This window comes from Thamnophis sirtalis, unplaced genomic scaffold, assembly GCF_051295495.1.
Source record: "Thamnophis sirtalis isolate CommonGarterSnake01/CBP01778 unplaced genomic scaffold, rThaSir2_p1.2 scaffold_6, whole genome shotgun sequence".
NCBI lineage: Eukaryota > Metazoa > Chordata > Lepidosauria > Squamata > Natricidae > Thamnophis > Thamnophis sirtalis.
In genome coordinates, this window is record NW_028261386.1 from 127226823 (window position 1) to 127240607 (window position 13785).

The window sequence follows — 13785 nt, forward strand, 5'->3', positions numbered from 1 at the left end:
GGAATGGGTGCTTTATGGCCAGTAAAACATTCCCAGCCATCATAAATGGTTGCATTTACCCTACCCCCCATGGTCACATGTTGGATAGATCAACTTTATGACCCATGATGGCATTCTGCAGTCATGCGTGATTTATGATATTTTTAAAACCACTTTCCAGTATTTGTAGCAATAAACATCTGTTCGAATTTTTAACAAGTTCTGCAAAAATTACCAGAAAATTACTTTCAGCATGTGGGTGCCTCATCTTACAACCATTGACTTACATTGACTTACAACAGTAATTCTGGACTCACGTATGGTCATTAGATGGGAACTACCAGGAAATGTAACGTAGTTATATCCTCAAACCAAAGAAATCCAAATTTGGATCGCTCACTTTATTCCTAATTAATATAAGATTAATGACGGTATAAATAACAGTCACTGAGCACTGTTTCATTTCTTAGAGTACAGAACTTTACAAAGTACTTCACATTTCCATCTAAAATCATTAATTGGTCCAAAATGTACTGTATCCAATATTTTAACTTTTGGATAATATTTTCATTTTTTATAATTATTTTTAATGGTTATTTTTAGATATTTGTTGTTTCATAGAGTTGATATATGGCACCCCCAAATCACTTATTATGAGATGGGAAGCTATGATTAATAAATCAATATCTCACGTGGCGCCTTTTCCCAAGGGGCCCTGTGAGAAACTGAGAGCGTGGGGAGGGGGGGCAACACCAGGACTCAGCTCCTGACACTACCATCTCACCTGTACTGCTGCTACAGTGGTGGGATTCAAATAATTTAACAACTGGTTCTCTGCCATAATGGCCAGCTGGGTAGGCATAGCTCGGTGGTCATGTGACAATGTGACTGTGGGCAACTCACGTCGATGGGCGCTTCGCTTTAGCTGTTACAATGTAATAAGGGTGAACCGGAGAGGCAGTTTCTGTAAGCAGGACAATAAATATGAGGTTAGAAACAACACCAGAATTTTTCCTTCCTGCCTTCCTTACAGGATTAGCCCTGTAAAGTGGGGAAAAAATAAAATAAGTTTTGTTCCAGCAACCGGTTCTCTGAACTGCTTAGAAAGTTACAAACCGGTTCTCCCGAATAGGTGCGAACCGGCTGAATCCCATCACTGTGCTGCTACCACCCCACCTCCCACCCCCAATACTGCCAACACCAATGCTGCCACAGATGCCCCACCTCCTAATGCCATCAGGGACTACCCCTGTGCCAGATGTAGCCCAGGGACCATAAAATGCCCAGATCTGATACAGATATACAAAAGTGAAGAAAGTCTAAGCAAGATGAAGCTTAATACGCAAGAAATAGATGTTCTGTTTTTTAAAAAAAATCTTATCCAGAACAGAACATTATTCAATGTCTAGGAAAATTTCACTGTGCCTGAACATGAATAGATGCCTTAATGGAGAGAAGTACTTTTCATCGTTTTCTAAAAACAAAACATTCCACTGGTGTTGTGAATGCATCCTTAATGGTGGATTGCAAACTGCACACTCTAAGCCAGTGTTTCTCAACCTTGACAACTTGAAGTCCTGTGGACTTCAACTCCCAGAATCCCCCAGCCAGCATAGCTGGCTGGGGAATTCTGGGAGTTGAAGTCCACAGGACTTCAAGTTGCCAAGGTTGAGAAACACTGCTCTAAGCAACAATGTAAGCAGTGTAAACAAAAGCTTTTTAGGTGATTTTTTTTTTCCAGTTGCAGACGTCATCCCCATAAGTGCACCAATGTCTTCACTGTTCTTAACTCTGTGTTGCATTCTATACCACCACTCCTTTTAAAATAGGTTAAATTGCACAAAGAGGAAAAAAAGAACCCATTTAAAGGAAAGGCGTCGGAAATCCCCAAAATTGCTTGTAAAATGTACGTATTAATGAAAATTCGCACTAATGCCCATTTCTCTTTTATTATGCCTATTTTCCTTAATACGTACATTTTACAAGCAATTTTGGGGATTTCCGACGCCTTTCCTTTAAATGGGCATTAGTGTGAATTTTCACAGGTTTTTAAATTATCTGCAAAACTAAATATATTAGACTTTTGATCCCAAATATTTGTTTCTGTTCTAAAGTGGTTACAAGGACAAGTAGCAGTGGTGGAATTCAGCCAGCTCACACCTGTTCGGGAGAACCAGTTGTTAACTTTCCAAGCAATTCGGAGAACCGGTTGTAGGAAGAAACGTCCTTTTGTTTTTTCCCCACTTTGCAGGGCTAATCCTGTAAGGAAGGCAGGAAGGAAACGTTCTGGTGTTGTTTCTAGCTTAATCTTTATTGCTCTGCTTACAGAAACTGCCTCTCCAGTTAACCCTTATTACATTGTAACAGCTAAGATGAAGAGTTCAGTTCAGTTCAGTTCAGTTCAGTTCAGTTTATTAAATTTATATGCCGCCCTTTCCCCCCGAAGGGGACTCAGGGCGGCTCACAACTTGAACCGGGGAGGGGGATACAGACAAAAGATTTAAAAAACAACAACATAACAATATATAATTTAAAACTCACAACAGTCATACCATTCGAGACGGGGGCAACAGCTCTTTAGCCCCAGGCCTTTCGGAACAACCAGGTTTTGAGGGCTTTGCGGAAGGCCTGGAGGGTGGTGAGGGTTCGAATCTCCATGGGGAGTTCGTTCCAGAGGGTCGGAGCAGTCACAGAGAAGGCTCTCCTCCGGGTAGTCGCCAGTCGACACTGGCCGGTGGATGGAATTCGGAGGAGGCCTAATCTGTGGGATCTAATCGATCTAGCGGAGGTAATTGGCAGCAGGCGGTCTCTCAAGTACCCAGGTCCAATACCATGAAGGGCTTTATAAGTAACGACTAGCGCCTTGAAGCGTATCCGGAGACCAAGAGCCCATCGACGTGAGTGACATTGAGTTGGCCATGCCCACATGGTCACATGACCACTGAGCCCCGCCCACCCAGCTGGTCATTAGGGCAGAGAACCGGTTGTTAAATTATTTGAATCCCACCACTGATGAGTAGACACTCCTCATCTGCATCTTAACTTATTGGAAAACCTGTAGTCCTTGCTGTGCCACCAATCCATATACTCTCCGGCCAAGTTTTACATTCTTATCCTGGACTGGATTTATTTAAAGCTTCTAACAAGAAAGGCTACTCCAAATTATTAAAGACTCTTTTTGCATTTAGGAACATTACTGCCACATTCTTTTTTTCCCCCCTTATCATTGATGCATTATAATCTGCTGTTGTGTTTTTATCTTCCTTTTGGGAATGTAACTTGTTTGATCTGGGTGTATTATTTCAGAAAGACAATTCCTTAGACATTCAACTATTGTAGTGAATATCTTATAATCAACATTCAGTAGAGAAATTGTTCTGTATTGTAAGATTCCAGCAGTTTCCCCGAGCCACTGAAATGTCAAAGGGAGAGAGACTCGAGATGAGGCTTGCAAAAATATCAGCTTTTATTTATGGCCACAGCAAAAGCTGGGTGATAAAACTATATCCAAAACATACAACAAATGCATGTAAGGAATAGCCACATCCTGCAAGAGTGGCTCAGAGTATTATATACATTTTAGGTAGATAGAACAAAGTTTACCTAATCAGAGACAAATATTCGTTACCAACATGCTCTTTAAAATGTTCTTTTGTTCAAGCTCCTGTCTATGTCTACCATATCTATGGAGTATTCCTATAACCTTGTGTAGGGGGTGGCAGCCCCCCTTTGCAAAATTGTTTTTCGGCAGAATGCTTTAAGGATTTATGAGCCAGGAAAATTCTTTAGTTTGCTTCCTTTATCTATGGGGCCTGATATTCCCATGTAACAATTTCTTCGATATTTTCAAGAATGTGCCTAGTTTTGAAGCCAAGGATAGAAGTGAGATGCAGCAGTCATATAACATTTGCCGTAATGCCATCCAGTATTAAGGTTACAATTTGCTAGGCTAGAAAACAACTAATTTCTGACAGTATACTATAATATAAGCAGAAGCCAATTACAAAGCCTAATTCTTAATAAATGATTTCTAGCAGTATATCATATCAGAAGCAAACAGCAAATGTTGGCTTAATCAGTAACAATTACATAGTAACATAAGAAATTCATAATAAAAGCAAATAGCCAATATTGATTCATATTGAGTCTTCAGTATGATTGAAGTTTCTCTGGACCATTTCCTCCTTTTTAAATCAAAGTTATACATGCTTCTTCCACATTTTTGAAATTGTTTGTGTCTCTTTAATTGAATTCATTGTCCAACAGTTATTCCTCTATTTATTTATTTTTTACAATATTTGGGTACCAGCCCATATGATGAAAAAAATCACAAGGAATACAAGATAAAATGCTGTGCAGTTGATGTAATATTAACTGTTATGTAACCAAAGAGCACAATAAGACAATTAATGGAAACAATAAAAATGAATAATTGTATAGTAAATTGAATGCACAACTTCAAAGAAGAAATCACAGTAGAATAATAGGGAGAGTAATGGGAATAAATCAATAATGTTTACTCCAATCTGCAATTTAAGGGAAAATTAGTATAAAATGATTTACAGCTGTTTTGTAATGCCACAAACAATTACCAAGATAGACAAATCATGTAACAATAAATATTGCAAATGCCACAACAGAGAAGGAATATTTGATCACATTAGAGGATTGCAAATCTCGAACCTACCAGGAAGAATAATTCAATATATTCAGAAAATTCTAAAAAATGTGAGTTAATAACACAAATATTTCTATTAGGTGTAATTCCAAAAAAATATAGATGCAAAATGTCACAGTTTGCTAAGTTACATACCAACAGCTCAGTGGTGGGTTTCAAAAAATTGTGGAACCTCTTCTGTAGGTGTGGCCTGCTTTCTGGGTCCACTGGTGGAACCTCTTCTAACCGGTTCAGTAGATTTGATGAACCGGTTCTACCGAGTAGGTGCGAACTGGTAGGAACCTACCTCTGCAACAGCTACAAAGAAAAATTTGGCCCAATGTGGGAAAATAAAAATCCTGCCAATGATGCAATGAATAGAAATAGAAATAGGATAGGATAGGATAGAATAGAATAGAACAGAATAGAATAGAATAGAAATCAAAACTGGAGAGTATGCAGTGATATCAAAATTGGCCGTATACTGTATATCCATGATAGGAGTCTAATCAAATTAAGCAGGAATCACTTTTTTATATATTGCATATCACACAGCATGTGAAACTTACATCTTTGGAACATGGTTTCTGGGAAAAGAGTCGTGACACCAATTTTAAAAAAGATAAAGTGACTTAAACAGATTTTAGCAATAATTCTTGGTGTTCAGAATAAAAGTGCAAATATTTAGGTTAGTGGGTGGGAAACAAAGGCAAAGGAAAACATTACTTAAAAATCTTTCTACAGGTTTTTTTTTCTTCTTACTTTGTATTTATAACTTTCTAAAATCTTCGAAAAGCTTAAATAAATAAAACTATATAAATCTGGCTTGGCAAATTTGTTCATCCTGTCAGCGATGTGAAGGTTATTTCCCCCCCTTTTTTTTTTCATCATTAGAAATACAAGTGGGTTAGATTTCTAGGGATTAATCTTATAGCAGTTATAGCAATAGCAGTTAGACTTATATACCGCTTCATATGGCTCTCAGCCCTCTCTAAGCGGTTTACAGAGTCAGCATATCGCCCCCACAGTCTGGGTCCTCATTTCACCCACCTCGGAAGGATGGAAGGCTGAGTCAACCTTGAGCCGGTGAGATTTGAACCGCCGAACTGCAGAACTGCAGTCAGCTGAAGTAGCCTGCAGTGCTGCATTTAACCACTGCGCCACCTCGGCTCTTCCATTCTTGTCATGTATTACTATAAAAATCTATAGCCAACATATACTTAAACCTACACTTATATTGACATGAGAAGAGTGGCTTAATTCAAAGACATAAACTTAAATACAAAACAATTTACTGATGAAGAGTAGAATTCTTGGGGGCCAGATAGAACGGAGATCTCTTGCCACAAAGCCAAACGATGCTTCAAATCTCTGAGGTCAATTTATTATCATTTATCTCATCAGGAATGCGAATCATCCCCTTGCCTTAATGGTGGCTCTTGTCAAGATCTGGTCAATGCATTCGAGTGCATTTGCTTGAGTGGCTACAGAGGTGAATTTTGTGAGGTGGATATTGACGTTTGCGCTGAACTGCTACTGAACTCATCCCTCTGCTTCAATGGCGGGAAATGCATTGACGGCCCTGGAAGAACTTTTCACTGCAGGTGAGTTGTCTTGCTTATCTATAACCAGAATAATCCGTATAGATCAGTGTTTTTCAACCACTAGTGTGCCGCGACATAGTGTAAGGTGTGCCGTGGGAAAAACACCCGCCGGGTGTTTTTGCCTCGGGACATCTCTGTGTCCCGAAAGTTGCTTTCGGGACACAGGGATGCCTCTATTAACTCCCTGCGGCCCCGCATTTACTTTAAAAACGTGGGGACCGCCGGGAGGTAGCGCACGCAGGGACGTCACTGACGTCCCATGCGTGCGCCCATAGCAACAATCGCGGAGGACCGGAGCAGCGAGGAGAACGCGCGCTGTCAACTTGGTAAGTGTTACCAGCGGCGCGTCTCCTTCGGTGTTCCGAGCACCGAAGTGGGGCAGTACACAGGCATACAGCCTTCAGTAATACACTGTATGGCTTAGGCCTCCTCCGAGTTCCATCCGCTGGCCAATGCCGACTGGCCACCACGCGGAGGAGAGCCTTCTCGGTGGTAGGGTAGCCCCAACCCAATGGAACGATCTCCCCGTGGAGCTTCGTACCCTCACCACCCTCCAGACCTTCCGCACAGCCCTTAGAATCTGGCTATCCCGTCAGGCCTGGGGCTAAAGATTGTAACCCGCCCGAATGGTATGAATGTTGCGTTTTAATCATGTACTGTCTTATATGTAAAGTCTGTTTCCCCCCCCCCCCTTCCTTTGATTGTGAGCCGCCCTGAGTCCCCCCAGGGAAAAGGGCGGCATACAAATAAACAATCTAAATCTAAATCTAAGGCTGTATGTCTGTGGGGGAACTATACTGCACCTAATGTGGGGGAATTACAACCTAATGTGGGGGTAACTATACTGCCAACCTAATGTGGGGGAAAATAAGATATATGCAAGATAAGATATATGCAGTGTGCATAGGAATTTGTTCATAGTTTTTTTTTTTAACTATAGTCTTTGTTTATTTGATTCCTATTCAAGAGAATTACTTTATATATAGTCAATATAGGCACAGAGTTAATTTTTTTTTAACATTTTCTAATGGTGGTGTGCCTTGTGATCTTTTTCATGAAAAAAGTGTGCCTTTGCACAAAAAAGGTTGAAAAACACTGGTATAGATTTGAGTTGTTGCATAGTCTTTTCCAAAACAAATTGAAATTTATGGCTATGAAAACAGCAAAGGGATAATTCTTTTCTGGAACTCCTTGAATGGTACTCCTTGTGCTTAAACAATTCCTTCATTGCTAAGATAACTCTAAACTCTAAAGGGACATGCGTATCTAGAACGATCATGAGTCATTCCTATGCAATGATTAAAGGCTCTTGGTATCCAGTGATTTAGTGGCAAGGACTGATATAATTAGCTCCACTCAGAGAGATGAATGCATTTGTGTGGTTGCTAAGAGATGACAGTTACTTGATGCTGCATAATCAATCCATCAAAACCAGGAATTATATAATTTAAGTGGTTGGAATCCAACTCCTGTCGTCCTGATCAATGGTAGTGAATAATCAGACTTATCTGAATGACCCATAATCAGAATGTTAGCAATACCAAGCAATAATACCTATATACCACTTCACAGTGCTATACAGCCCTCTCTAAGCACTTTACAGAGTCAGCATATTGTCCCCAACAAATCTGTGTCTTCATTTTACCAACCTTGGAAGGACAGAAGGCTGAGTCAACCTTGAGCCTGGTGAGATTCGAACTGCCAAATTGCACGAAACAGGCAGTTAGCGGAAGTAGCCTGCAGTACTGCATTCCGACCACTGCACCACCACTGCTCATGTTGCTCTAAGAAAGTTGACAATCTGGGTTTCTATCTTGCCTTTCCACCAATGAATAGTACTCTAGATGACTAACAAAATTGCAGATATGACTGTGTCTTTAATTATATCAGAGGTAGGATAAGTTCATATATACCGTATTTTTCTGAGTATAAGACACACCTTTTTTCCTCTAAAAAGAGGCTGAAAATCTGGGTGCATCTTATACACCTGAATACAGCATTTTTTGCCTCCCAAAGCCCTTCCCCCTTCACCAAAATGATCATGCATAGCCTTATGGAAGCTTTCAGAGAGCACCTGGGGCTGGGGAGGGCAGAAATGAGTGAAAAACAGGCCATTTTTTGCTCAATTTTGTCCCCCCCAGCCCCTAGGAGCACTCTATAAGCCTCCATAAGGCTATGCATGAAAAAGGCCCTTTTTGCAAAAAATGGCCATTTTTTTGCTCATATTTGCCCCCTCACCCCTTCTTCAGGAGCACTCTGCAAGCCCCCTCAAGGCTATTCATGCATTTTTTTTAAAAGTAGCCGTTTTCACGAAAAACGGGCCATTTTGGGGAGATTTGCAGAGTGCAAAAACTTCTTTTTTCCCTTTCAGAAAGCTGTTTAGTTAGAGGGATTGATGGGAATTACGTTGGTCAAGTGCTTTGCCAGCAGAAACAAAGTTTTAGGTGCTACAGGTTGTCAGCGATTTCCTTCTCCAGCACATGGATAAATACACCTGGAAAGATCTACTTACCTACCTATTCTTCTCTCTCTCTCTCTCTCTCTCCCTACTTACTGTATTTCTCTCTCCCCCCATCTACCTATATACCTTCCTACCTACTCTCTCTCTCTCCCCCACCTGTATTTCTCTCTATTTTTCTCTCTCTATCCCTCTACCTACCTACCTACCAACCTACCTACACTCTCTCTCCCCCTACCTATCTACTGTATTTCTCTCTCTGTTTCTCTCCATTTCTCTCTCTCTCTCTATCCCTCTACCTCCTACCGACCTACCTATCTACACTCTCTCTCCCTACCTACCTACTGTATATATTTCTCTCTATTTCTCTCTCTCTCTCTCTCTCTCTCTCTCTCTCTCTCTCTCTTTATCTACCTACCTAATTACCCATCTATCCACCTACCTACTCTCTCTCTCTCTCTGTCTCCCTACTTACTGTATTTCTCTCTCTTTCTCTCCCTCTCTATCCCTCTATCTATCTACCTACCTACTTTTTTTTTTTAAAAAATGCCTCTTCAAAACCTGGGTGCGTCTTATACTCCAGTGTGTCTTATACTCCAAAAATACGGGTAAATAGTTTAGCTCTTACAGAAAAAAAACCTGCATGCCAATTAAACTCATCCTAATTTCAGCTGACCAGAATTCTCCAAATGTTTACATGGGAGCGAGAAACCCAAGACTGCCTGAAGCTTCTGAATATAATGCTAAACAGAGTTTATGTATGAATTGATTTATTTTTAAAAAAAACCCGAGTGCTTTTAGAAACTTCCTAGCTCAGTTTTACATAAGAAACCATTGTCCTGATATTATTCTCAGAGGAAACTTGTGTTAGGTAATAACTGGTCTCTCCAGCATGATAATTGGCATGTAATTGCCATGCTTTCCTCCTATTCAGACAAAACACAGGTGACAAGATGAGAAAATGACAAGGGCAGGAAGTCCTTGTCCGTGTGTGTATTTTATGTAGAAATCAGGATGCATTCAAATCGCTGAAAGCTTTATAATAGGAAAGGCATCGTCTATGGTGCCTCTGAGAAGGTGGGTGTGGGTTGAAAATGTGACAGTTTTAATTAAACAAGAGTCACAAATGCAGTTCATAAAATCAGATCCATAGAATTCATTTTATTTACTCTCGGAGGAGGATGTTCGGGATTCCTGCCTAAATGGGCAGAAACAACAGAGGCAGATTATAGCAATAGCAATAGCAGTTAGACTTATATACCGCTTCATAGGGCTTTCAGCCCTCTCTAAGCGGTTTACAGAGTCAGCATATCGCCCCCAACAACAATCCGGGTCCTCATTTTACCCACCTCGGAAGGATGGAAGGCTGAGTCAACCCTGAGCCGGTGAGATTTGAACAGCCGAACTGCAGAACTGCAGTCAGCTGAAGTAGCCTGCAGTGCTGCACTCTAACCACTGTGCCATTTTGGAAAGCAACTTCCAAAGCTTTGACGTGATGGAGATAATGGGGTTGCTGTGCATGAGTTTGTGTGTCTGGATTGGGTTAAAATGAAAATGTTTACTTTCACAAAGCTTTCAACATTCTGTTCTAGGAGGTATTTATCACATTCTCGTTGCATAAAGATAATACTGTGAATTTTACTTCGACTTATTTGCATCTCAAAAAAAGCTTGATAAAGTACCCCATAATCCTCTGCTGACAATTTGCTGTGCAAAATAGCAATATATTTCAAAAGTATTATATTTCAACTTTCCATTATCTATGTGTTGTGCTTTGAAATAAAGCTGCAAGGAGTTAATAATTTTATTATGTACAATTATTAAATACAAAGCCATCTCTTAGTGGATTATAATTCTGTGTGGCAATAAATAGCATAATATATTTAATTACACCACTAATCTGTAAATGAAATTAAAGCAAAATTCAGGAGGAACTACTTATCCTGCCTTGCATTTGTCTTTGTGAAGAATGACAATTTTGTGTTATTCAGTGCTATTACACTACTTCTTTTGTACCTCCGTTATCTGTTTCTTTCACTTCCTACGCTTCATTTACCCATTCGGTACTTTAATTTTCCTGGCTGCAGTGATCCAATTATGTAAATGACATCACAATATACCTCCCAATGCAACATTGCCAACACACCCTCTTAGCTGTTTAAGCAAATTAAACAGTAAGAAGGGAAATCAAGAGAAGGAAACCAAGAATCAAAGAAGATGCTCAATATTAAGATCTGTTTCTATTATGTAGTAATTAGAAAAGTGTTTAATTCAATTGGTTTTAGAGGCAGTGCTAGAAAAGTGACTTACTGCTTGAAAATGTTCACCTAATTCCAACTATACTTTCTCTGATTGATGTAGCTTCAGAAAACAAAAAATGTTTTCTGTTAGTATTGACTGTTAGTATATATAATCACGTCATATGAAGATGGCAGTTGTATATGAGGAGTCTTTAATGGATGTTCATGTCGCAAAAGGGTTCATTAATAGGAAAGAGGGAGGGGGAGGGAGGGAGAGGAAGAGAGAGGGGGAAGGGGAGAGAGAGAGAGGGAGGGAGGGAGATAGAGATAGATAGAGAGAGAGAGAGAGAGAGAGAGAGGTAGAGGTAGAGATAGGTAGGTAGGTAGGTAGGTAGGTAGGTAGGTAGGTAGGTAGATAGATAGATAGATAGATAGATAGATAGATAGATAGATAGATAGATATAGATGAGAGAGAGAAAGAGAGAAAGAGAGAGAGAGAGAGAGAGAGAGAGAGAGAGAGAGAGAGAGAGAGAGAGAGAGAGAGATTTATTTATATTACATTTGGAAAAAAAACTATAAATAAAATTATTAGAATATGTATTTTCTGAAGAAATCTTAGGGAATCTAGGGTAGAAGAGAACACCCAACATACTTACAAAAAAAAACCCTGATAAGGATCAAAATGATTGTTTTTGTCTATTTATTGATTGAATCACTGGGGGCAAAAGCCCAGATGAAGGTTTCAAGACTACCTATATGTGTGGCACAGTTTAGAAGGCAATTACATAGTAACTTGGTTATTTTGCAACCAAGTTGAAGATCAAAAACGTGTAACAAATAATTTAAATCTATATTATAAGTAAATAAATTCTTCCTTTTTAGCCAAAGCTATTCATGCTAATATAAAGGAATTAAACAACAACAACAACAAAACCTAATTTTCTGATGGGCAAATAGAGCTCTTTCAGATAAAATTACCATTGTTCCTTAGTAATGGTCAACCTCAATGGAGCAATGGAGGTTGAAAGGAACATCAAAAAGAAGACATGGTGCCAATGGAATATGACTGCCAGGGTTCCAAGTAACATCCCCTGCATAAGGAAGGAAATGAAGAGTCCAGGTACTTCACAGCAGGATCTGTTAAAATTAACGTGATGACAACTAGATAGGAAACTGGAGTCTTTAACCTTTGCAGAAGAATATAGTTTTAAATGAGCTGATTTTATGGAAAAGGACAAGAAATAATTAAATGGCCCCGTAAATGTATCACTTATAGTTCTGCTAAAAATAGATGCTGTCTATAACTGTGATCCACTCCTTCCCTCATTAATGCCTTATCTCTATCACATCACACAGTATTAAAAAACTTTTTAACTCACGAGGGAGGAGAAGAAATCCAGTGATAGAATTTTGACAGGGATACTTCCGGTAGGGAGTCAAAAATGGCACGACTCAAGGAGGACTGTTGCGGCCCAGCAGGAGCTGTTGGAGCTACCACCAGACTCCGACAGCGAAGGGACCTATGAGTCGGCTCTGGAGGATGTGGAGGACCCTGGACAGGGTTCCAACTCCGAGCAGGGCACAGAGAGACTTGTTGGCCACCAGGTGGTGCCTGAGCCTTGAACCAGTGGGGCGGAGACAAGAGATAATGATCCAGAAGCCAGCAGTGAGTTGTTCCTGGATGGACGCCATCGAAGAGCTACTAGACGTCAGGAACAATTATGCAATTATAGAAGGTAATTGCGCTCAGCTGGTGGTCATTAGGCTCCTCTCCAGATTATAAAAAAGACTGCTTGTGCACATGCCCCTCTTGCAGAAGTCAATGCATTGACTAAAGAGAACTGTTGTAACTAACTTGGCACGCTGGATTGCTGCCAAGGTTTGTCTGAGTTGCTGCTAAGGTTTGTCTGAGTTGCTGCCAAGGTCCTTATCTGTTTGTTTGGTTGGCTTTCAGCTACCGAGATTTTGGTCTTGCTATTAAAGTTCCAATAATAATCATAACTTTCAACTTTCATTAAGTCGCCAGTCTTTAAGTGAGGGCTATGTGTAATCTGCTTTGATGGGAGATTTGATTACAATTTTCCAGGGGAATAACTGCTTTCAACCTTGTGCAATTTTAGAAGTTGATAGCTAAGATAGTTTAATTCCAGATCTCGAAAATACAACTAACTTGTGCTGGCTACAATGACAGAGATATCCATGTATATTCTGAATTAAAATAATTCAATCCTTTTTTTTATGTCAAGACTCGAGTAAGAATAATAAGAATCATTTAAAAATAAATGAGGGCTAACACTGATATGCACATCTTGGCTTCCTACAATTTAATAAAGCTGTCCTATTCCCCAAGCCCTGTTTCGTTGCTTTTATTGAAATGTTCCTGTTATTGTTTTAATCAGCTGTATCCAATTCTTGACAACTTTATAGGTGAGTTCTGTTCATGCTGCTCTATTAACCTCAGCTTCTTTCAGTTGTGGGATGTTCGTCTTTGAATCAACTTTGATGTTATCAAGTTGGTGTGTTCTTTAGTTGCCCCTTCTTCTAGTTCCTTTGCCAAATCATTCCTCTGGCAATCTCTCATCATGCAATGCTACCACCTATAATAATACTATTTTATTCATTAGTGTGTCAGTTTTGGATTTCATTAGTACTGTACATTCCAAAACTATTTGGATCTGGTTCCTGGTTCAAAAAAGAAAACTGGGGCCATTTATTTAGAAGCTTAGTCGTGGTGAAGGGAGATCTCTTTTTTTTTTAATGTGTAAATGTGTTTTTATTTTCCATTTTCATTTTCGTACAGTCACATATATACTGTGCATAACCGGGGCCATATAACATTAAGCAATA

At 39.7% G+C, this 13785-nt stretch overlaps 1 protein-coding gene across 1 annotated transcript in view; it reads left to right on the forward strand.

The window, feature by feature from the left end:
• The window catches only part of LOC106545657 (protein eyes shut homolog), a 550606-nt gene that overhangs the window by 93529 nt on the left and 443292 nt on the right, over positions 1–13785 (forward strand). Inside the window, exon 9 of the mRNA XM_087719050.1 lies at positions 6041–6240. Within this exon, the coding sequence (XP_087575176.1) occupies positions 6041–6240 (200 nt within the window). The remainder of the gene's footprint in view (positions 1–6040; positions 6241–13785) is intronic.